Source organism: Dendroctonus ponderosae, unplaced genomic scaffold, assembly GCF_020466585.1.
Source record: "Dendroctonus ponderosae isolate FM_Combo_2020 unplaced genomic scaffold, Dpon_F_20191213v2 Dpon_F_20191213_1, whole genome shotgun sequence".
Classification (NCBI taxonomy): Eukaryota; Metazoa; Arthropoda; class Insecta; order Coleoptera; family Curculionidae; genus Dendroctonus; species Dendroctonus ponderosae.
The window spans coordinates 2951080-2974790 of NW_026017110.1; the positions used below are offsets into that span (position 1 = coordinate 2951080).

Genomic DNA, 23711 nt, shown 5'->3' on the forward strand with positions numbered 1-23711 from the left:
CGAAACGTATTTTGATTGATAAATAGAGACAATAAATGACTGAAACCCAGGAATGAATTTGATTTGGAATTGAAACACAGTCAGGAAAGTATATACAATTTTTAATATAAACATTTTTCATAATTTGAAGCAAAGGTCGTAATTTTTCTTTTTGAATGCTTAAGTATTCCAATATGCTTCCAATTAAAGATGGAACACTTCCAAAATAATGCTTGCAAAAGTTGAAATTCGATTTTCAACTGTTGATATCTTCCAGAAATTATTGAAAAAAAGTGAGCCTCTTTAAGGGGTAACCCTTAAAAGGAATGACACCAATTTTGAATCACCCCGTATAGATTTTGGAACCGAAATTAACCAAAAAAACCGAAAGGAACCGAAATTGAACAGTATTGGAAAATATTTTCTAAACCGGAATCGTAACCGGAACCTAAATTTAAAATGTTGTCTTGTACCGAAACCTGAACGGAACGGAACGGAACAGTTATTTCTATTCGATCCTTGAAAATGACAAATTTGGAACTCAAGATTTGTTGACTATCCTGAAGTGATCCTGAAAAATAATCAGGTGATTGATGCTGCAAATGTAAACTGGAAACATATCCGACTGAGTTAAAGTGATCCAGAGTAAATATTTGGGTTTCGTTCTCATTAAAGAGGAAGCAAAGAAATAAAAGAATATAGCCCTGTCAGAACAAAGGATTCCGGGTCAGCAGCGAAGGCAACAAGACCAAATGGAAGAAATTCAATTCAAGTGACTGCGATAACAGAATATCCAGCGCCCGAGGAGATCTTGCCAAATCAAATACTGGGGTGCAGTTTTCGAATATAAACTTTATTCAAAAACGTCATGCCAAATTGTAAAACGAATGCCGGGATTTTAGAAACTTTTTCGAAGGGCCGTCAGTTTGCCGTAATGTCGAGTCTATTTCTTTCGCTTCCGACGAACTTTTTAGACTGGATAGAGGTCGTTCCAACAATCCAATAGACCCTGGACAGTTTCCTGGACTTTTTACGCCCTAATTTGCGATTAACAACCAATATATCCGGCAGTAGTTGACCTTTCTCGGCATCTTCGTTGACTAAGCGGATCTGCAGGCGTTTTATATTAAACTGCCTTCGAACGTCGTCGAATTGTTTGCCGGAACGGCAATATTCCAATAAACCGATGTTTTGCCGACTTTACACCCTTCTGAAATCAGAGGAAGATGTATTTTATAGGGGCTCGTAATATTACTAACAAGGGAAAATGGGGCGAAGCACTTCAAACAATAAATTGAATAGTCTAAAGGATTTTCACTCAGATATTGGCGTGTAAATTCATTTTTCTTCCACAGCTTTATTTACGGATTCTTATGATATGATATGTGCACCGTGCTTAGTAGGCCGATGGCTGAAAAATATGTTCGCTTGAATTGCAAGAGAGTTTGCGAATGCTCCAAGTGATCACAAATTACCCCCAAATGCAAAAAAAAGCAAGGCTTGTGACCTTTCCGATTGAACTGACCTAAAAGAAATAATCCCCCACTGCACTTATGTATTTTATTTAAACCAACGAATAGTTTTGTTCTTGCAGATCTAATTGTTTGCAAGCGAGTTAATATTAAATTGGCATCTGAAGAATACAGCCAGGCATGGATACATATTTATTCAGGAAAATGGGAAAAACAGTCATCAACCCCTATTTGAATGCGAAATTGAAACCAAATATTCCGGTTACATTGACAGTGCCGTTAAAACAATTTCATAGACGTCCACGCATTTGCAACGGCCCAAATCTCTCGTGGATAAAAATGTATTTCCGGCTTGATTTGCCTAGTGGAGTATTGATTTTGGAAAGAAATTAATAAATGCAGTTGGCGATTTGAAAAATTTTTGAACTTGCAGCTTTTCATCAGCATGAACGTCGGCACTGGCATAAAATTTCGCTTGTTGAAAGATCACCCTAAATTAGTTTCCAGACTTTTTTATGTTTGCTACTTTTCCCGCGAAGCATTCCTTTCAACTATTTACTAGCATTCTCTATTTTAATTGCCTTTATGGGTCTTCTAAAGCCGCCTGTGGCCCCTTAAAAAGGGGCAGTTTGGGCAGTATATTCAAATTTTACCAATTTGGTATAAAACCCTTAGTTACCTCTACTTCTCTGTGATGTTTCGTGTTTCGGAAACTTTAAACAGAATTTCCATAAAAGACAGCTTTTATTACGTTAGTATGCGAGTAAGTGGAGTCCCTAAGAGATAGAGAAGTCTGCGCTAGCGCCACTTCGATTCCGAACGCTTCAAGTTTTATTTAAGTATATAACTTTTCAATTTCCTCTTTTGGCATTCCCCTCGGCGCTGTATAAGTCACGGAAATAAATTCAGCAACGGTTTCACCCCGAATAAATACGACGAGGTGCGACTTCCTAATTAGAAGATAACGCCAGTTTTGAGGTGATTCTGGCCTTGCGGAGAACATTTTTCTTCCAACACTTTGACAATCGCTTCTTTAAGGCGGAAAGTTTGTTTTAAAATTTGTTTTCAAGATTTGCGTATTTTTTATTCACATACACACTAAAAAGGTAGGAAAGAATGGCGCGTTGTCTTTGAATTGCCATGGCGGGATTCTTCATTTGACTAGGTGGGCGGACACACTGAGAAAAAAGTTGCGTGTCACACGAAAGAATGGTGTAGATTAGGCCTGGGTAACACTTGGTTGAGTTGCGCTATTGAGTTGTGGCCGCTCTCTGAGTTAATGCGTTAACGCTAACTCATCGGTTAATGAGTTATAATTCATTTATTAACGCTTTACGAGACCCGAGACTGGAATTTTCACATCTTAGAAAGGGTTATTAACATTTTTTCTGAATAACGTTTTACTACTTTGTTCAAACAACTAAAAAAAGTAACCGAGATTTTCCCAGCAACAGAATTGAGTCCAAATTGAGTCGACGAGTTTTCCTGTCAAATCGATCTCTTCAATTTTGTGCATAAAAGATTCAATTTGCCAGTATTTTACAGTAAGACGTTAGGAAAAACGCGGTTTTTCTGTTTAGAGACAGTGTTCTTTAGAAATATGGACCTAAAAGTGAAGAAACTCCAGTTTGCAGATAGTGTTACAAACAAATAATTATAAATTTTCACTTTTTCAGTTCGGGGAAACATTTTTGGAAAAAGACCTAGAAATAATTATTAAAAGTTTTCCAAACATTTTTGCAAAGCGGTTAAGGAGCCGAGTGTTCCAATAAAATTTACCTTATGATTTTTCACCGAAAATACCTGCAGATTGCCAGTATTTTAAGTAAAACTAAAAAATAATGCGATTTTTGCATAGAAAGATGCTTTGCTTGATTGCTTAATAGAAACTTTGTTAAAACTAGAATGACCTGGAAATTTAAAGTACCTTTAGGAAACTTCAGAGCGATGAGAGCGGCGAATTTTCCTAATAATTTTTTTGTAAACTTTTCGTCTCTGGTCGTTTTTTTAAGATAGTCCTAATTACTTTCGGTAAAAAACTGAATAGAATTATTGGGTTTTTGTGGCAAATTCGAAGCTGAAAAGGGTTTTCTAAAGTTCCCTGCAAACTGATAAATAGGGCAAATTTTCTGGCAAAATTAATTTTGTAATTTTTGACTTGAAACACCCAGTATTGTCAGAACAGAAGAAAATAATGCTTTTTTGCGTTTTCGATTAAAAACCTTCAGTTTTGTTATCGGTTTTGGAGAAAACCTGAGTGGCTCTCGGGAAAAAACTGTAGGAATTTATTTTCGTTTTTGTCCCGATTTTGACACTGAAAAAAGTTAGTTTTTGTAAATTTTTTACAAAGCTATAAATTTGTATTGTTATTTTTCGCGTAAAAGTTTTCCAGATCGTCAGTATTTTTAAGTGAAACTACAAAATAGAGCGTTTTTGAGGAGAAAAAAAACGCATTTTTAATAAATTCCAAGTAATCTGTGATAAACTTTCGCGTATTCTGTTCGTTTTTTGATAGAAAATTGTTTGATTTTTGTTCCAAATTCGAAGCTGGCAAGAGATTTTAAACCTTTTTACAAAGCGACGAAGGATTCGAAATTTATTTCATAATTTTTCGCAGAAAATACCTTAAGATTATCATTTTTAATGATCATCAGCATTTTTAAGGGAAACTTTATAAAATTGATCATTTAGAAGAAAGAGTAACATGGCTAAAAGGTGGAAATGGAAAATGGAAAATTCAGAAATTTGAAGACATTTTGAAAATATTATTAATAAATTGCCTTTAAAATGAATCTAAAAAAAGTTTTAAAGAAGTCGTCAACATTTTCACATCAACGGAACTGAGTTAGTGCACCGGTGCGCTGGGTTGGCACACCAAGCTATCTGCGCAGCACTTTATTTATATTAATATTAATTCATATTAAGTCGAACCAATAATACACTGAAAAAACATTCCATTGATCTGCGAATATTGAGCCTTCGAGTGGAGTGTTGAGTGTTCTTTGTTGTTCTGTTGACTAAAAAGGAGCAGGACGACCGCGTTTATTAAAAATATTTTYATTATCACTTTTTTTCATTTATCATCAATATTTTTCAGTATTGCCAAAATGACTTATCATTTAAATGCAAATGYCATTGAAGATGCAAACCCCTATATTTTACTTATTTTTAGAAGTAGGAATTTGCAGTTTTGGTACAGAGGTGGAACATACTGAGTTCGTTTATTTAGCCTTCCCATTTCTAACTCCAGATGTAAACCCAGCCAATTGMGACTTGGCGAATAAGGGAGATGATTTCTAACATCATCAGAAAAAGTCACTAGAAAAGTTGTTCATAATGTTATTTTAACTTTGRACACTCAGATTCAAGTAAAGATTTAAATTTTCACGCAAATTCCGAAGTTTACACTAGGGTAACGAAAAATGCAACAATTCATGACTTATGCCAAAAAATCAAAAGATACTTACATCAAAATTAAAATTATWAAAAAATTAAGCAATCGCTGAGCGTTTAAGCTAATGGGGATGAAAAATATACCAACTATTCTGTCACCTAAAATTCCGCAGCAAGCATTCACTTTTTGTGAATATTGGTTCTTGCAGTTAATAATCCAGAGGAGATTCTAAGCGTTTCAACTCATCACCTTCTCTCATCGTGTGCAGAAATTTTCCTTTTGTGGACTTGGCTGAAGTTAGAAAAAGAAATGTTAAACTGAGCTTAGTTAATCGTTCTACTTCTGTACCGAATCTTCAAAAAATAAATAAAATATAGGGCTGTTTTCATCTTAAGGGCGACACGCTGGAATAATAACTAGAGAAAATAAAAGTGACAATAAATGAGCAGGTTCGCGTGGCGACGTTTATAGAAACAGTAAGTTTATAAAAACAGTTTTAATAGTAAAACATGAATGAATTCCATCTCGATAATTCCGCTTTAAAAATTTTAATCCGTGAACTTTGGTTCACGCCTTGCGGCTGCCGCAAAGATTAGTTACGGATCGGGGATCCTGATGCCGGTCTCAGTCAAGCAGCATGCTAATTTACCCAAAGTATGCAATTCAAATTAGAAGACCCGAGTAACGACGCCTTGATTAGCACGTCTTGCACGATGCGATGCCTCAAGCTAATAGGATCCTGACCATAAAGGCGTACCTACTTCCATCCAGCCACCGAACGATCGGGAAAATATCCCTAAAAATATTTTCGTTAAAGAAAGCAGCCCAGAATCTAAAAGTCTTACAATAAAAGCGTCGTATTAATCGATGGAGGGATGCTTTTTCACCCCGATTGAAACCGAATCTTCCGCCTCAATCCATAAAGATGTAACGACTACAGGAAGAGCAGCAGAGCCAGTCCGTCTGGCGCCTCTTTGCAACTTTAGCCCCCCATTTCCGATAGTTTTTGCTGGTCTGGGCGCCACTATGACTGTTTGATAAAACGGAGCCAATGAACCTCCGAATGTAGTTCAGACCGCTGTTTGCGCTCCTCTCGATGATAAACAGCTTCAGCAGCCGTAACTGAGTATCCCAAGATAGTTGCTGGATTAATTCTGGAAGACGTGCCAAAGGAATAATGCAAATGTAGCCGGAATCAGATACTTTTGAAAAACATTGTGCCAGTACGTGAAGAATTGATTATAGGGATTAAGAAAAGCTTTGTGTTTTATGTATCAAGATGTTACATTTTGTACAATTCTTAATTTTTCTTTCTATTTCTTTGCAGTTGACTGCGACAATTGGCAGGAATGGTGGACATACGACGGCATATCTGGTGAGTGTTTTGCTGGATAATATTTGCTTATGATTTTGTTCGCTTAAATCGTCTCAAGTTTTTGCTCGATTCGAGCAACACTAGCGAAATTGCTCGGGTGAAAAGACGAGAAATAAACATAAGAGAGATGGGTGATATAAAGCAGTTCCATATATTTACAAGTTCCTTGTAAATAATTGAACTTGGTGCAATATAAACCCACACCGGTGTAATTTGGCTGCTTGTCAGTGCGAAATCCTGAATAATCCATGCTTGAGCTTTTGATGGCTCTTAGCGAAACAACGTTGCCGATTTTGAATTAAAGCAGGAAAATAACTTGCAGATTCTGTTGCCTCTTTATTTGTCGATCTATACATGGTGTAAATCTCATTAAGTAATTAGAGTGTTGAGAGCTAGAATGAAAATGTTTGCACTCCAGCCCACAGTTCAGTCCATCCCTAATTGTTCGGCGATTCCTCTTTTTCTCTAACTCAAAGTACCAACGGGTATTGTTTACAAAAATTGAGAACTAATAAAGAAGATTTCTATGCATTTTGTCCCAAGATATTGGTTTGAAAACTGGATCTGAGCAAAGAAATCAATCATTAATGAATGGCGTTTAGTGCATCCTGAAATCGATATTTTATTGCACAGTTGAACATAAAATTGTGAAATAAGCATGCGGAATTATATAAGCATTTTTTTACCTGAAGAAATATGAACACCAAATGCGCCTTGTCTACTATGAAACTCTTTGCTAAACCCCTTCCGAAAAATTTGTCAAATATTCGTGACCCCGTTCATGTTACCTGTTAGTGATTTTTTTTGGAAAAAACATATTTTTTTCGTAATTTCTTTAAAGTTTAACTGCATGCTTAACCTTTTTCAATTTGGATCCTTTGTTGCTAACATTAGTTATAAACACATATATTTGAAGACTACATTCAGCATTCAGTTGATGTCCGGATTTTATGTCCTTTATTTGCTTCGCTTGGAAATAAATCGGAAAACTTATTGAACTGAAATTCTATCAACTTCGGTAAATATCTTATGGACAATTTGCACTCGGTCCCTCTTCGAATTGAACTAGTGCAGTTCGAAAATGGCTATATGAAGTTGAAATCGGTTGAAGAGTCTTCTAAATCATCTTTTTTCAATCAAATTTTTGTTAAATCCATTAAAAAATTGTCCTAAATTATTCACAAATAATACTTGGATTGGTTTTATGTGTGTTCTCTGATATTCTTAGATTTTCACGCAATTTTTCGTTTTGTTGTGTTGTGTTCCACTTGAGAAAAATAATAAAAAATGTGCATTCAGTACATTTTAGTAGATAGATTTAGTTTTATTTGTCAAAGGAAGACTTTTTGTTTAGAATGGTGCGGCTTTGGCTGAAATGTATGCACACAAAAAAGTGTGCAATTTTCAAAAGAAAATTGCAATCGCTTTACTGTGTGGCCCATCCACATTGTCGGGGAAATTAGCTGGAAGCTGGAAAATAGTCCATCAAGTATAGGACTAATTCACATATAAACACTGACAAAGAAACATTGAATAAGTGCAGCAGCTGAAGCCGAGAACCAATGAAGTTGATCTGGGGGCCATAATCAACTATTCTAACAGACAATTGCACTAAAATCTCCCAGATAAAACATCTTTGAAGCTCTCCACCAATAGCAGCCACCAAACGGACCGGTGTTTGCTTGATTTGCAACTAGCCCTGTAAACAGAATATCCCCCAAGTCAAATATTACCGGTCTCCCCAAAGACATCGCGCATAAAAGCGAGGAATATGTGCTCAAGATTTGTTCCTCGAGAGGAAAACGGTGCAAAATCGGTGTCTGGAAGCTTAGGCTAAGCCTCCGGAATGGCTGCATTTTGCACGTGTGCTCGGCAACAGTTAAGATTGAATCCGAAAGCAGCTTCTGCAACGAAAATTGCCCATAAGATATTTACAAGGGTCGACGAGTCGACGAAGCGCTTCTTCAATTGTTACGTGAATTACGGACTGGAAATGTAAATAACACAAGCTTAAGTGCACCTGGTCTGTATTAGTAGAGGCACTTTAGTTTGAACGCCAGCATTTTTTTTGTAATATTCTCGGTCCTTAGTTCCTCTTGGAAAACCTTCCATTAAATCGTTTAACAACCTTAATTGATTAGCCAATATTGCAAAAATTATCAATGTCTGTCTATCCTAAAACCATTAAATGAAGCGTTCATTAACTAAATACATTTTTGGCCAGTTTCCATTAACTCTAATTGAAACTAAACTCTATTTAACAAAAAGTAAACATAATTCTATTTCCATTGTCCCAAATGAACACTTTACACATTTATATGTACTGTCATACATACATACAAGCAGTTCATGCCATTTAAATGCAGGAAATTATTGTATTCAGTCCGAATTTTGCAATTAGTTAACAACAGACGTTCGGGTAAAGTGCAATTTAATTGCGAAACAATTCGTATTGTTTACCGACGCCGATTTATTTAATACACCCCGATATAAAAGTAATTGATTAATGGAGCATTTCATGTGGGCCATCGGTCATGCCATAACAATTATTGTCTTGACGTTCCAATACAGGAAACAAAAGCCGCGTAATCCAGCCTTGTTGGTTATTGAAAGCTCTAATGCCGGTAATCCGAAGATAAATCGCTTCGAACCAATGGGAAATCTGATACGACGTAATTCAGGCATTAATTATAACTTTAACTTAAATCGTATAACCGTAGAAGATAAATGCTGTTAATTCACCTTGGAAGAGGGACCGAACGCAATCAATTGTTCGCCCTCCCAGTCATTTGTGGCTTGCCTGTTTTAATTAATTAAGGGCTCAATTGAAGATGACCAATAATCGGGAAAATTGAATATTTCCGAATTCCTTCCAGTTGGTCTTTGTTTCAACGGGCGTAGGCGAATGTCGATTATGTTGTTTATTGAAAAATTGACTAAATTGCAACTGGTGAGTTTTTCAATTCAGTTCAGTTCTTCCCATATTTACCTAAAAAACAAGATAATTTTCATCAAAGGTAAACCGGGTATTCGAAAAAAGACGATAAAGAAGACCAAACTATAAAGACGACGAGTTTTCTGGTAAAATCGATCTCTTAATTTTTTCTGCATAAAAAAACTCTTAGTTTACCAGTTCTGAACCGAAAAAAGTTAGGAAAAAAACGCGTTTTTCAGTTTGGAGAAAGTTTTGTTTAAAAATATTGTCCTAAAAGCGAACAAACCGAARTAAAGAAAAACAAATTATTCACAGTGACAAAGATGTTCAACTTTCGCTTGTTCTGTTCGGGGAAATATTGTAGGGCAAAAATCAAGACAAAATTATTTGGGTTTTGTCCAAAATTCGAAGCTGAGAAAGTTTTAGCAAATTTKTTACAAAGCTGTTAAGGAGGCGAGTGTTCCAATAAAATTTATTTTATGATTTTTCACCGAAAATACCTGAATACTGTCAGTATTTTAAAGTAAAGCGAAAAACCAATCCTTTTTTTTTGCGTAGAAAGAATCGCTTGATAAAATATTTGCTGAAACTAGAAAGGCCTAAAATTTTAAAGAAACTAAGAATCTTCAGAGCGATGAGAGTGGCGAAATTTCGAAAAAAAAATTTATAAACTTTTGCTCGCTTGTCGTTTTTTTTCAATATAATCGTAATTACTATATCGCTAAAAAACTAAATAAAATTATCTAATTTTTGTGGCAAATTCGAAGCTGAAAAGGGTTTTCTGGAATTCCCGAGAAAACGATGAATGAGGAGAATTTTTGTCCTTGTCTTTTTTGCGCTTTTGATTAAAAACTTTTAGTTTTGTGATCGGTTTTTCAGAAAACCTTAATGATTTTCGGAAAAAAACGAGACAAATTTATTTTCGTTTTCGTCCCGAATTCGACATTAAAAAATGTAATTTTTAACTGTCGCGTAAAAGAAAGATTGTTAGTATTTTTAAATGAAATTCCTAAAAATAGAGCGTTTTTGTGTAGAAAGTAAAGCAAGGAAAAACCGGTCAAAACTAAGAGACCACAATTTTTTTAACAAACTCTACAGTCTCCAGAGGGATGGGGGTGACTAGTTTTCCAAATAATGTATTATTACCTCGCTGATTCTGATCGTTTTTTGATGAAAAATATTTGTTTTTTGTGCAAAATTCGAAGCTGGAAACGGATTTCAAAAATGTTTGCAAAGCGACGAGGACGCAAGTGTTCTAGTAAAATTTGTTTGTTAATTTTTCGCAGAAAGTGCCTGAACACTGACGTTAAAATAAATGTGAAAACAATTAAGGAAAACAGATCATCAACATTTTCCCAGCAACGGAATCGAGTTACTGCGCCGGTGATTTGCTTCAGCTTCAGTTACCGTTGAAAAAATCAGAAATTTTCTCACTGACGAGTTTTTCGCTCATTTAAGTCGTCACGAATTTCTTACCGACGTCTCACAAACACGATTGGCTTGCATCTTCAGGGGTGTGTCGCCCGAAGCAACCACCACATTCGCTCTTTCACAATTAAAACTACATATTGAACAAGGCGAAAACGAAACTTTGTTTTCGAATTTTTTTTTGTATCCAATTTGACTGACTGAAATTATCAGCATTTTGCATGCTCTCGAAAATATCCACAATTTATTTCTCAATTTTTTCTGTTTCCGTTTTCTGTTCGTTTTTCTCATTGACATTGTTGCTTCCTAATTTATCTAATTCAGCTTTTATACGTTTTTAAGCTAGTTTTTCCCTAAATTGTACCAGGTATACTGTTCTTCTCGAGTCGAATTTAATTACATTTTTGAAATTTGTATGTTGTTTAGCCATTGCTGATATTTCTTCCCGCTTTTAATCGAGTTTTTGGAAGAACTTACCGTATAATTGCAATTGAATTAGAAAAAAGTATTGTTTTTGGGATAGAGAAAGAAATAAACGTAACTGGAATCTTCTTACATGCGACCCCATCCATCTGCCAAACAAACTGGTTAGCCGGAAAAAAAATATTTTCCGCGACGTCCTAAAAGCCCGAAAAACCCACCAGTTCGAAGCAACCGCCGCGAAAAACTTTTCTTTACGTGCCCTCAGAGATAATTTTGAATGTTATCAGCAGAAACAGGAAATAGCTACAGGATTGCTATTAAAAAATTACATCTAACAAAATTTTTATAAAATGTTTAATTTTCGGATCTCTTATCGTTCTGGTGATTGTTGGATTGTTCAACAGTGAATTCTTCTTATCCAAGAAGAGGGTTTTGTCCCGCTGAAAGGAAGCGTGGCGACGAAGAAGTGGTTTGCACCTTTCGGTGAGGAGCTGAAGTTTTTGGATCTTGTAGCGCTTGAGCTTGAGCTCCTCTCTGGCTATTTGGCGGATTGATTCCCAATTGAAAGCAGTCTCACGCGCGATTTTTTCTCATGGAGACTATCGGATTTCGCCTGACACGTTCTCGGACGAACTCCTGGTTCTTGACGATTCTGGCCGATATCTTCAAACTTCTTTATGGTTCGAAGGAGGTTAGATTTCAGAGAGACTCAAAATCGATCGCATTCTTTTTCAAATCATGTAACGCCAACATTTTTTTTCTGTTTTTTGACATCTTAATAAAGTAGCTTAAAAGTGTTGAGTGAAATTGAAACTGAACATATTTGTAGTATTTTTAACGGAGAATCGAATAAAAGCAATCAAAACTTCCAAACTTAATAAATATGTATGTCACATTCGTGACAATTTGGTCGTTATTTTTTTATTATCACCCGGTAATATCGAGGATAGTTTAAAGATTAAGTGAAACTATGTCGAACAAACACACTCCTGGTGGATAGAACGGCCAATTTCCATACAGTGCCCAAGTTGTCTGTTCAATTTTCTACCATAGCGACGCAAAATTGTTGGCGGCATAACCGTGCTACCCATCTTAAGTCTAAAACCGATTCAGCAAGTTGAAAATGTCGTGTGTAATTTTAAAAGCTGAAAAGCTGACGCGAGACGTTCGGAAATCAAATAAAGACAAACTCGCGTTTTAGTGTCTTCCCAATATTTTCAGTCGTAACCAATTTCTGCTCCTACGCTCGCTCTAAGTGCCAGTATATTCTTCAGGCACTTCACTTTTATATTCAGTGCATCTGCCTATTGCATTTGGAGCGGTAATGTGGTTATGGATATATAAATTGTTCATTGTTGGATTTGCCAAATGCAATAGTTTAACGATATTTTTCGTTTATTGTTGTTGCCAAACCTTTTGGACACGCCACTGGCAGAGAACAACAAATAATGCATGATACAATCAACGATATTTTGTTGCATCTCATTCAGTGTTCAGTCAAAGGGTTAAAGCTTCCTGTGTTTAACTCTTAGAAGTTCTTCCTTAGTGTTAATTCTGCAGAAACACCGATTGCGTTGTAAGAAGTTAATTTCTTACAGATGCAGGAAACTCGGAGATAGACAAAATCAATTTCTAAATGGGATTATGTTAGTTGGCAACGTAGAGAGGTAGTAAGTTTAAACGTAAATCCCCCCTTTTTCAAAGCGGTCCGGTGTTAAGCCAACTCTCGATATCTCGGCGAGCCCCTTGTCGAATTATTGAATTGTATCTGCTCTTTATTTGATTTGGCCATTGTGTCAATTGAATTGGCCTTTTCCACTGTGGCCACAATATCGCTAATATTTTATAAATTTCATTTTCCGTCTAGAAATCAGTCTTGAAGTATTCGAACTCAGGCCAAAAAAAGTTTCCAAATATATTGACTGGAAAGCACTTACTCATCTTAACAGGGGAATTTGTACGGTTCCTTCCGAACATGTATATTATTCCGCTTTTATTCAATAAGGGGGACTTGAGCACTCAATATCAATTTGCTGGTTGGATGACGAAAGTATGGAGAAATGTGACACTTCTATTCGGAAATGTTCATTGAGTTTTGCAAAAAAATATACCAGGCTGGTTGAATGGCCAGTTTGAGGATAAACTCTTCCAAACTTGATCTACCAAAAATAGAGGCGCAAACTATCAATAAAGAAACTACTCTTATGAAATTCTGTTGAAAGGCACATTCAAACTTGGATATTTGCATTGTTTTTTAGGATTTCTAATGGCGGCTAAATATGTAAAATTCTTCACTTCACTGAACTCTTACAAATGTCCTTCGAGTGGTCATTCATGTGATTTTTGCCCGCACCCAAAGGTTCGAACCACAAAAAAAACTAGCGCACGTATTTGGAAACTGCCACGTCTCACAAAAAGTCAAATATCGCGCCAATAAAAGAATCTCTGTTATTCAGGGCAAGAAACTTCTTTGTATGGGGAAAATCAATTTCCGAGTTTTGATATACATGACAGGGACCGATGTGTACTTTACCTCTCAGCTGGAAAGGGGGCTTTTGGCGCAAAAACCAAATAGAGCCGATATCCTCGGAACTTTTCATAAGTCCCGAAATAAATAAAGAACGAAGGAGGCTTAAGAAATCATGCCATCTGAGAGTTCAGGCATTTAGTAGGCAGCAGTTTATTAAGAACTTCTTTCGGATTTTCTTCGAGGACTAAATGGAGTGTCTTCAGGCAAAGGAAGCGGAAACACCGCCTGTGTGAGATTTATTAAAACTGGCCATCATTTTATTAGTTTTTTCGTGCAGACAGTTTAAGGTTGATTAAGAAATCAGATGTTTTAATGCAATAATTTTGCCGCAACTGACCGCCTATTGGCAAATTAATTTATCCCGGACGACACTAAAGGTAAGTTTTAATCTGTCGGGTTTTATTTTATCGCCGAAAAGGTCCGTAATATAATCACGCCATCCTCCGTTAAATATAACCGAAACGCAGTTCGAGGGAAACGCACGTGCTCCAAATAGAGCGATGCGAACCCAAGAAATTTCACCGGGAGAAATTGATAATTTAAAACTTTTATCATTAACATTTTTATTCAGATTAATTAATGAAATGAAAGCGTTGCGCAAAGTTTCGTGTTATTTGATATCTTCGTGAACTTTTAAAACTGTTCAGCGCTTCACCCAGATGCTCCGCTAAGTCGTTTTCGCACTTCGTGTTAAATGGCGTTTTTCCGGATTATTCATTTAAACTTCTGAACTTTGCGTTTTAGTGTTTTGTTTTTGCGCGGAATCCAGATAATTGACGTTAAGGTGTTATTTGGATACTGATCCGTTCAGTTCGGGCGGCTTGAACGAAAAACAGGCAAAATAAATTAAATCTTGTACAGTTGACTTCAATGCAAAGTATATACAAATTGGATCTTCTTTGAAGTGCTTCAAAGGGATCGTTTGACAAATGGAACGGCCTAATTGTTTCGGGTAAAAATCTATGATGTCGAGTTAGTTCTCTATTGGTTGAGGAACATGCAAGGCCAAATCATTGGCGACCATACAGATTTTTAAACGTTTTCTGTTGTGAATGGTGTTATTAAGATGCATATTGTTCAGGATCTGTGAATCAGAACCATAGAGTCTGTGAAAAGAATAGAATTCAATCAGCAATTCAGGGGAAATGTTACAGTAACATAGCAGAAGCTAAAAGAACTCACGCCAACAAAGGACGAGGAGAGTGGTTCCAGGAAGATAGTGGACGACAATTGATGCTCGGGTTCCAGACACAGAGGAACAAATATTGGACATAATCGGATCAGGGCCTTCCAAGGGTACTCAGAGCACAATAACTGACACTTTCCCAAGGCACCAAATAAATATCGGCTACGTTCCTACTACGTATGTAAGATACACATTAAACCAATGGATTACTGAACACTGGTGTAAATTGACTAGGAGTTAATTAACCGAATATGAGAAGCTGATCGAGAAGAGTGCATAATAAGGTGATTACTCAGGCTTGTTTTGAGTTTTTGCACTTTTTTATATTTTATAAGCAACAGCCAGTATCGGAATATTGAATCTTTTCCTGCCGACTCTTCGTCAAGAAATGTACTGCTTCAAAGCCAGAGAGTGTGCGATGGAGCCCAACTTTGGGAAAAACTGATGTCACAAGTAAAATGTCTATGAAATGACATGGATTTTTCACAGAGACATGTTCGATGAAAGCTTTGGGACTTGGCGACAATTTATGTCAATGGTTGGAAAGTTACTTTCTTAATAGAACTCAGACAGTTATATTGAATAATCAACACAACTGTAAAAAAAATTCTGTTACCTCTGGTGTACCACAGGGTGGACATCTGTCCCCTTTGCTATTCAATTGCTATGTCAATGATATATGTGTTAATGTAAAATATTGTAAGTTTTTATTATTCGCTGATGATTTAAAGCTTTATTCAAGAATAGCCTGTACTGATGATTGTTTAAATGTACAAGCGGATTTGAATGCTCTGAATAACTGGTGTGAAGTAAATTTTATGCAATTGAACATCTCTAAGTGCAATGTTATGCGGTTCTCCCGTCTAAAACAGATAATTTTATTTTCATATATGATAAAACAAGTTGAAGTGGAATCCGTGAATTGTATAAAGGATTTGGGTGTGTACTTTGATGCTAAGATTTCATTTAATTACCATATTGATATTACCAAAAATAGAGCCTTAAAAATGTTGGGATATGTTAAGCGAACAACTAAAGACTTCAGAAGTGTTGAATGTATAAAAGTGGTGTATATGTCTTGTGTCAGGAGTAGCTTGGAGTATGCCGATATTGTATGGTCGCCTAGTTATCATGTACATATAAATAAGATAGAAAGTATTCAAAATAAATTTCTAAGATACTGCGCCTACACGGCATCTATACCTTTAGATGATTTGGTTTACCAACAATTACGACATCAATTAGAAATTCAAACGCTTGGACATAGAAGATTGGAAAGTGAAATGATATTTTTATTTTAATTAATTAAGTACCATATAAATTGCCCTTATTTGCTCAGTAAATTGAATTTCCATGTTCCTAAGAGAACGGTCAGAAGTCAATCTATATTTTACTTGGCAACTCATAACACCAATTACAGTCACTTTAGGATTATCGACATAGTATGCAGGACTGCTAACAATTTAGATTTGTAATTTTTTTATATTTCTTTCGCAGCATTTAAGTCCGAACTAAAGCTGAAGGTACCCATGTAATTTATTTATTGATTATTTATCTGTTATTGTTATATGGTAATTTTTATTGTATTTTAATATTTTTATACGCATTGTATAATTCTCCATGGATTATTTCCGTTTGATAAATTTGAATTTGAATTTGAATTTGAAACTATGTAGCTGATGTAGAGTTTGCTCATCCAACATCCAAGTCACTAGTCATTCCATACTGAAACTGAAACAGGAAAAATTTCGTATGCAGGTTGGTGCTCAATCATATTCCGGAAAGATCCCCAAGCAGGTCCGCGTCAAGGGAAACAAATCAGAAGGAATATCTAAACAGCGGAACGGCTTCTGGATGGACTTTGTTTTGTTCTGCCGGCAGCCAGTTGCCTATATTAACTTGGACCGGTTACCCCGGGGCTGCTTGGCTTATGCAATAACCATACAAATACAGAAACTAAATTATACTGCAATCAGCTAATTTACATGACAGAAGGGCGCAGATGGCGTCGCTGTTCTTGTTTCCCTTCGGCTCAGAATAATGCATGAGAAGGTGACGGGCGGACACCAGCCGCCCAATGCCGGACCGTTCCCGCCAATGTTTATGCATATTAAATGAGGCAAAGCGATACCTCAGCTTCTGTCGCTGACAGACCCGAAGGACCTCAATTTTCGCCGATAATTCCAAGTTTTATCGCTGGAACTTTCCAGGTTCGCGTGAAAAAATGTCCTCATCGGGAGATTCGTTGTTTGCAGCGATCATGTCAGAATGATTCAAATTGACATTCAAAATCGCTCTGGATGGGTTTCGCGTCCAGAAATCCAGGAAAAAAAGATTCTCAAAACATTAAATTTACATGTTGATTTCTTCGTAAGGCACCACATTTAGTTACTGAATTGAGTTCAAATGGCTACTTTCATTACATGAGCTTCATCGCAAAATTGCTCAACTTTACTGTATCAGCACACTTCACCAAATCAGTTTTCATTGAGTACAAGAATGTTTGAATCTCATACAGCATCTTGATGGCGAAAAAACATTTTCAGGTACAAATGTTGATCAAACAAAATCTGTAGACTTTCTTTAAGTTCCTTCAAACTTTGAGAAACAAATTTGAAGCAACTTCAAACAGTTTTAATAATTTCAATGGTTTTTCGTTCTTGGTTCTAGTGGTTGTTTTTGTCTCAATAACTCGTTCATAACCGTTGCTTATAAGTCAGTGTGTCTTAAGCTCTTCAGTTGCGACCACCTTCACTTTCTTTTTCCTTTCGCATCAGAATCAGTTTGCTTGCTACAAAAAAACACAACGTAGATCTGCGGGTTGCTCACGTAGAAAATTAGATCTATTTAGTGTCTTCCAAGCAAAAAAGTGACCACAAACCCGCTGGGACACTTTTGCCAGCAAATATCTGGCTATTTGGATACTGGAGTGTCTTCACTCTAGTTTCAGTTATTGCGCCTAATGATGCGCGTTTTTAATAAGCTTTCTGATCTTGTGCCCGAAAAGTCCGATGCCGCGAGAACATTTGCTGTGTTATTTTTTTAATTTTTTTTTTATTTCAAATTACATTCTGATACATGCACATGTGTAAAGAATACAAAATGAAATGGCGTTAAAAAACAATTGACAAAGGACACATTATACTAAAAGGTAGTGTTGTTACATATTTAAATAGTCTCTAATAGTATAAGGCTCTAACTCAATTAACATCTGTTTTAATAAATTCTTAAACAATTTTTCAACTCTTACTTTTTTAATGTTGTTTTCTAGTTTATTAAAGAATTTTATACCCATATAGTACGGACTCTTTTCAGACAGTGTTAGTCTGTGTGTTGGATACAAAATGTTTCCCGTGCGGGTGCTATGATCCTGGTCAACGTTGTTATCGTGTAAATATATACTCTTAAAAACACATAATATTGCCTCAAAAATGTACAGACCGTACACAGTTAAAACACCCTTTGATTTAAAAACCCCTTGACAAGACTGCAAAGGAGACATTCCGTAGATAGTCCTTAGTATACGTTTTTGTACTGTAAATATATTTCGAGTCCTCGAGCTACTCGCCCAAAAAATTATTCCCTGCCTAAGTGTTCCTTCAAAGTTTGCGAAATACAGGGCCTTGCGTGCCGTTTCATTCAGGTATATTGAAACATTTCGGATACAAAAACAGATTTTATTTAGTTTCTTACTAATTTCTTAGTAATCAATATGGCAAGACCAGTTTAAAAATTCATCAATATAAATCCCCAAAAACTTTGTGCTACTACCTACTGCAATTTGTAGCCCTTCAACAACAATGGTATCTGGTTTCTGATTTTTATTTAATTTGGTTCTAAACAGTAATGTGTTTGTTTTTTCTTTATTCATTCTTTATAGACATTTTTTCCAAACCACCTTTCTGCCGATGTAAACAAAGTAGTGGCATTTCCCACGAGTTTAGGGATTGTTTTTCCTCCTACTAGCAGGTTTGTATCATTTGCATACTCCGTTAGCAGAAAATTTGGGGTAAGATATTCGCTGTTAATGTCATTCATAAAGACTATAAACAAAATAGGTCCGAGCATACTACCCTATGGTACAGCCACAGTTTTGCCAGCGGCGTTTCATTTGCTTTGAACTGGCCAACTGAAAAGGATAATGAAATTGTTTTTTTGACTAGTAAAATAGCCTGTACTCTTATTTTCCTAAATAAATAATCCCCAGATTGTTATATTAAAAACCGTTCTCGAATATCCCCCAATAAAATCATAAATACTTGAAAATCATTATGAAACACTATGTACAATTCAGTAAGCAATTCGCTTTACAGAAACGTGCTTCATATTTTATATTCGACAGAGTGACAGTAAATTAAGCAATTCCAATTGAAACGACCCATTTGAACAGTGTAATATGCCATAAAACTTAGTTATTGGAGTTCGTTGACGGAAAAACTAACGAAATTTAATAAACCGGCCAATATTCCGGGTCTTTATCGAGAGGTCGGCATTGGAAAGAAGGTCGAGAAAAACAATGAGTCTTTACCCGAATGATTAATGATGCGTCGCTGAAAGCATGTCTTTAGGAAAATGTATTGCCGGGAATAATTTAAAAGAGTGACAAGCCCATCCATTTAATTAAATTGATACGCCCCTACTTAATTGATTTTTAATAAATTTAAGACACGTGAACTGATCGACTGGCAGTGATGTTTTAGAGGTGTTTGCTAGCGATTGGAAACCTGATCGGAGTTACTTGAGTCGATCTCATTATCAGAGTGAAACCAAAATTTCCACAATTCGAGTTTTTGGGCAAAATTTACGGCTTTTCCCTGACGATTTCTGTAATGCTTTTAGCACAATTGAACGCAGAAAAGCATGCTTGTAGCTCATAGTATAATCAATCAATGCGTCACGTTATTCCGCTTATTTTCACACTGCTGCAATTCAATTTGAAAATAAATAGCATACGTTCCGCCAAAATAGCGGCGGGCAATCTTGTTTTTATCGAGTATAAGGGATTAAACCATAATTTTAATCTGGTCGGCAAATATTTCCTGGCAGGATTAACATCAATTAAAATTTCGATTTTCACCCCGTCCGGGCTGATAATCGGATTTCCGTTGCGGCGACATGACTATTTTTCAATTACGTTTACAAAATATCCCGTCCCGCTGGATTGTTTGATTGCACGCTTAGTTTGCATTCGTGATATATTTACAGCATTACAAAATGTTTGCTTTATATGATTTCCAGAGATCCACAGATTTCGTTCTAATTTCTATTGAAAAGCACCTGGATTTTTCCCTGAGCGGCCTACCTGTACAAGGAACTCAGTTTAGTTAAACAAATTGAATATGTGCAACGTAAAACATGGCACATGATGGAGCACACGAAAGCTAATTTAATTCTATCACTGCCTGCTGCTGCGCTGCTGCTTCGAGACGAAAAATCTTCTTTTAAACGGCTTTCAATTTAAAAGCAGGCAACTGTACTCAAAGCTTTTAGGCAAACACAACAAAAAAACTCTTACAGATTTTTGCCCGGCTGTAAACTAGCAAGATACGTGATTTCCATCGCGAAAGCGTTGCGGAATTTTATTTTTATATACTCTTATGAGTAGGGCAAGCGGATATTTTTATTGCAGCGTCGTGGCTGATAGTTAACACCTAAAAAATCAAACTTTTTGATAACAAAAATTCACGTGGGAAAAAAGGGGCTGTTTGCTTTCATCGCTAAACTATCCATGCACTAAAATTCATACTTAACTACCTCTTCAGAGAGCAGTTTTGCCGCAGGATTCGGGACCATAAAGTCGTCACTATTGCAAGAATTTCGCCTGGCATTCCAAGCACGAGGTTGGCCCGATCTTGTTTGATCTCAACAGCTTTGAGTCGTCGGACTTTGTCCCATCCTCCTCCTGCCTTTCAGGGTTTTTTTCACTCTTCTTAGTTCACCTTCAACATGCCCTGGTGATGGGCTGCTGAGCGAAAATAGTAGTGCAATGAAATGAGGTCCAAACGGAAGTTACGGAAAAACATATTGATGGTTGGTGAGAATTAAGAACGAATATTGTTCCTATAATTTGTAGTTTCGCTAAGACGAGAAAACTTAGTTGTGAGAGATTAATTAGCCAATTTTCTTCTCGAGAGCTTTAAAACCAGCAAGTGTTTTTTAAGTTTCCAATTTTAATTCGAACATCACAGCTACTTCAACATTTGCTCTGATTTTTCCTGGTTTTTAACGCTCTATTTAATGCTCTAAACCCTAAAACTCCGATTGAAAATTTGGATCAAATATGCTTGTGTTGTCTTCTGCACTCTTTCAATCACGATCCAAAAGGAACCGTTTGCTCACTTATTCGCTGAAAAATTCGGATCGGGAAAATAGCGCTATTTACTTAACGGAATAACTTCATTGTCGCCCTGAGATAGGGTGAGGCGGGCCTTTTGTTTTTAGGCAGGCCGATTCGAAACGGTAAATTGTATTGAAAAACCGGATGAGCAGAAATATGTATTTTCAGGCAGGCTTTAGGGGATAAATTCGAATAAAAGAGCTGTGGAGGGTGTTGAGTTTACCTGAGAGTCACAAATGAAGTAACTGAAGTTTTTTAAGTAAGTTCTATGTCGCTGAGGCTGATTTTCCTTGGGTGTTTCGTCTGAAAATTGCCTTTTCATTGATTTTTCAATTATAACTGTTTTTTTTTGTTACGTTCTCCCATACATTTTTTGATTTGTTGAATTTGTCTATTCAACTGGTAACTGCATCATTTGCCATAAATATTTAAGAACCGTCTGGCAGTTCGTTGAATTAATGCCCGCTCTAAATATTGGAAGAATGGAAACAGTATAAATCGGCGTGAAAATGTATGGCAAATGAATATTTCAAGTAAATATGACATTTATTAGCTTCCACGTATTCCCGAAATAAATGCATTTATGGAAGTAAAGCTTTTAAGCTCTATTTTATATGGTATATTTGTTGTACGAAACGAAGGAACTTCCATTGAGCTTCGAAGCAGCGAAACATTCAGAGACGTATATAAAATGATAGACGTCTGGGATACACCCAAGAGAACTATTAATCTTAATTTTCGAAGCGGCACCCGAATGATTTATTCTATTTTAATGAATTTGAATAAACGAAACTTTTAGGTCCAACTTTCATGCGCCCAGGTAAATCAGGTTGAAGGCATAAACACGGCAAAATAATTTATAACCTCTGGAAATTCGCGTAAGAGATGGAAAAATGAAATGGAAATAGGGTATCCTGAGCGGAAAACGGGGATGGATGCGCTCTGGCAAATGGAGTTTAAGAAGTGAAATTTTTAATGAACTTTCCCAAATAGAGAGGAAGTTTAGATTTAATGGGTTTTGCTTTACAATGATGAATGGATGTAGTGGGATGCTCATACTTTGCCTGAGATAACAAAGTTTGTGCGCATTGAACGTAACTTAGGTGTTATTCAAAAGTCTCCGTTGTTTAAATTTCCATTTTGTTGAAATCGCGTATTCCTGTGATCGCTAAAATACATCAAACTGAAGCATGCACCCGAATGAATTAAGTTCCAAGTTCGCTGCGTAAGGCAACGGACGGTTCAGTATTAAACATTCCATAATGGAATTGGCCACGATTTTTCTTCTAGTTTAACATTTCACATTTAAAAGACGATAAATCATCCGGGAAAATAATGATTTAGAGGTGGAAGTAGAGGGAGCGGCCTCCAAGTATTTAATAAAGTCGAATTTTAATCGGATCGTAAATATTTTCTGGAGTTTATTTGACTTTTAATGGAAAATTAAATCCACTTTGCGTTGAAACTGACACCAACTTATTGGCTAAATCTAAAATCATTGCATCATCTGGGACGATAATTTGCGGTAGATTTATGGATAGTTTCAGATCGGCTTTAAAAATCAAGTGTTGCTAAACCGCGGAATCAATTGCATCAAAATTATAATAATTTCCAAGGCTTTCATTGTTCGGTCTTTATTGCGGGATGATCGCCACGTTCGCAAAACCCACATGTTATTATAAACAAGTCGCAAAACGTGCTGCCCACACATTCGCCTAATGTAAACAGCTGAAATAAGCTCTTCATTTTTCGAACACGTATGGGGGATTTCAAGGCAATCCCGAACTCGTTATCAAATTTCGCATGTAATTCTCATAATGTGCCAGCAAAAAAATGTGGGAAAAATGTGGGAAGTTTACCTGAGGTATCTGTATTCTAACTAAAAAAAATATTCTTCTTCTTCTTGCTCGTACGTTAGGACTCCTGTGTTTTTCTTCAACTTCCTAGTCCTGGGATGCTGATGTCCAGCTTTCGTACCATCGCTTCGGTGGTCTTCCTGGGAGTCTTGAGCTGTTAGGTTTTTGGTCTTTGGCGATTTTTGCCATTCGGTCGTTGGCCATTCTCTCTACATGGTCTCTCCACGCTCTTCTCCCTGCTCTGGTCCATCTTACAACATCCGAAACCTTACAGGTATCTCTAATTTCCTCACTCTTTTTCATATCGTATAGTGTGTGTCCTGTTATGGATCTTAGGACTCGCATTTCTGTTGTTCTTAGCAAGCGTTTGGTTGTTGTGTTTTCCGCTCTTGTTTCTGCGGCGTATGTCATCACTGGTATCACGCACGTTTTGTAGATTCTGACTTTATTCCCTATACTCATGTGCTTGTTTCTCCAGATGATGTCTCGTAAGTACCCCGATATTAGAGCGGCTTTTGATGTTTGATTCCTTACTTCCTCATTTAGATTCCTGTTACTCGTGATGTTTGCTCCAATATATTCAAAGGTCATCACCTGTTCTACACTTTGGTTGTAAACGGTGAAATTGCATCCTTGGGGCTCTTTGGATATAGTGAGCGATTGTGTTTTCCGGGTAGATATTTCCATTTTATATTTATTTGTAGTTTGTTCGAACTTATATAAGAGTCTTTGTAGGTTGTCTTCATCCTCGGAGACTATCACTGCATCATCAGCGTAGCACATTATTTTTATTTCT

The 23711-nt window shown here is 36.4% G+C and overlaps 1 protein-coding gene across 1 annotated transcript in view; it reads left to right on the forward strand.

Annotated features, from left to right (window-relative positions):
* LOC109535662 (carbonic anhydrase-related protein 10) overlaps positions 1 to 23711 on the forward strand; it is an 81378-nt gene that overhangs the window by 1553 nt on the left and 56114 nt on the right. The window contains exon 2 of the mRNA XM_048660575.1: positions 6173 to 6220. Within this exon, the coding sequence (XP_048516532.1) occupies positions 6173 to 6220 (48 nt within the window). The remainder of the gene's footprint in view (positions 1 to 6172; positions 6221 to 23711) is intronic.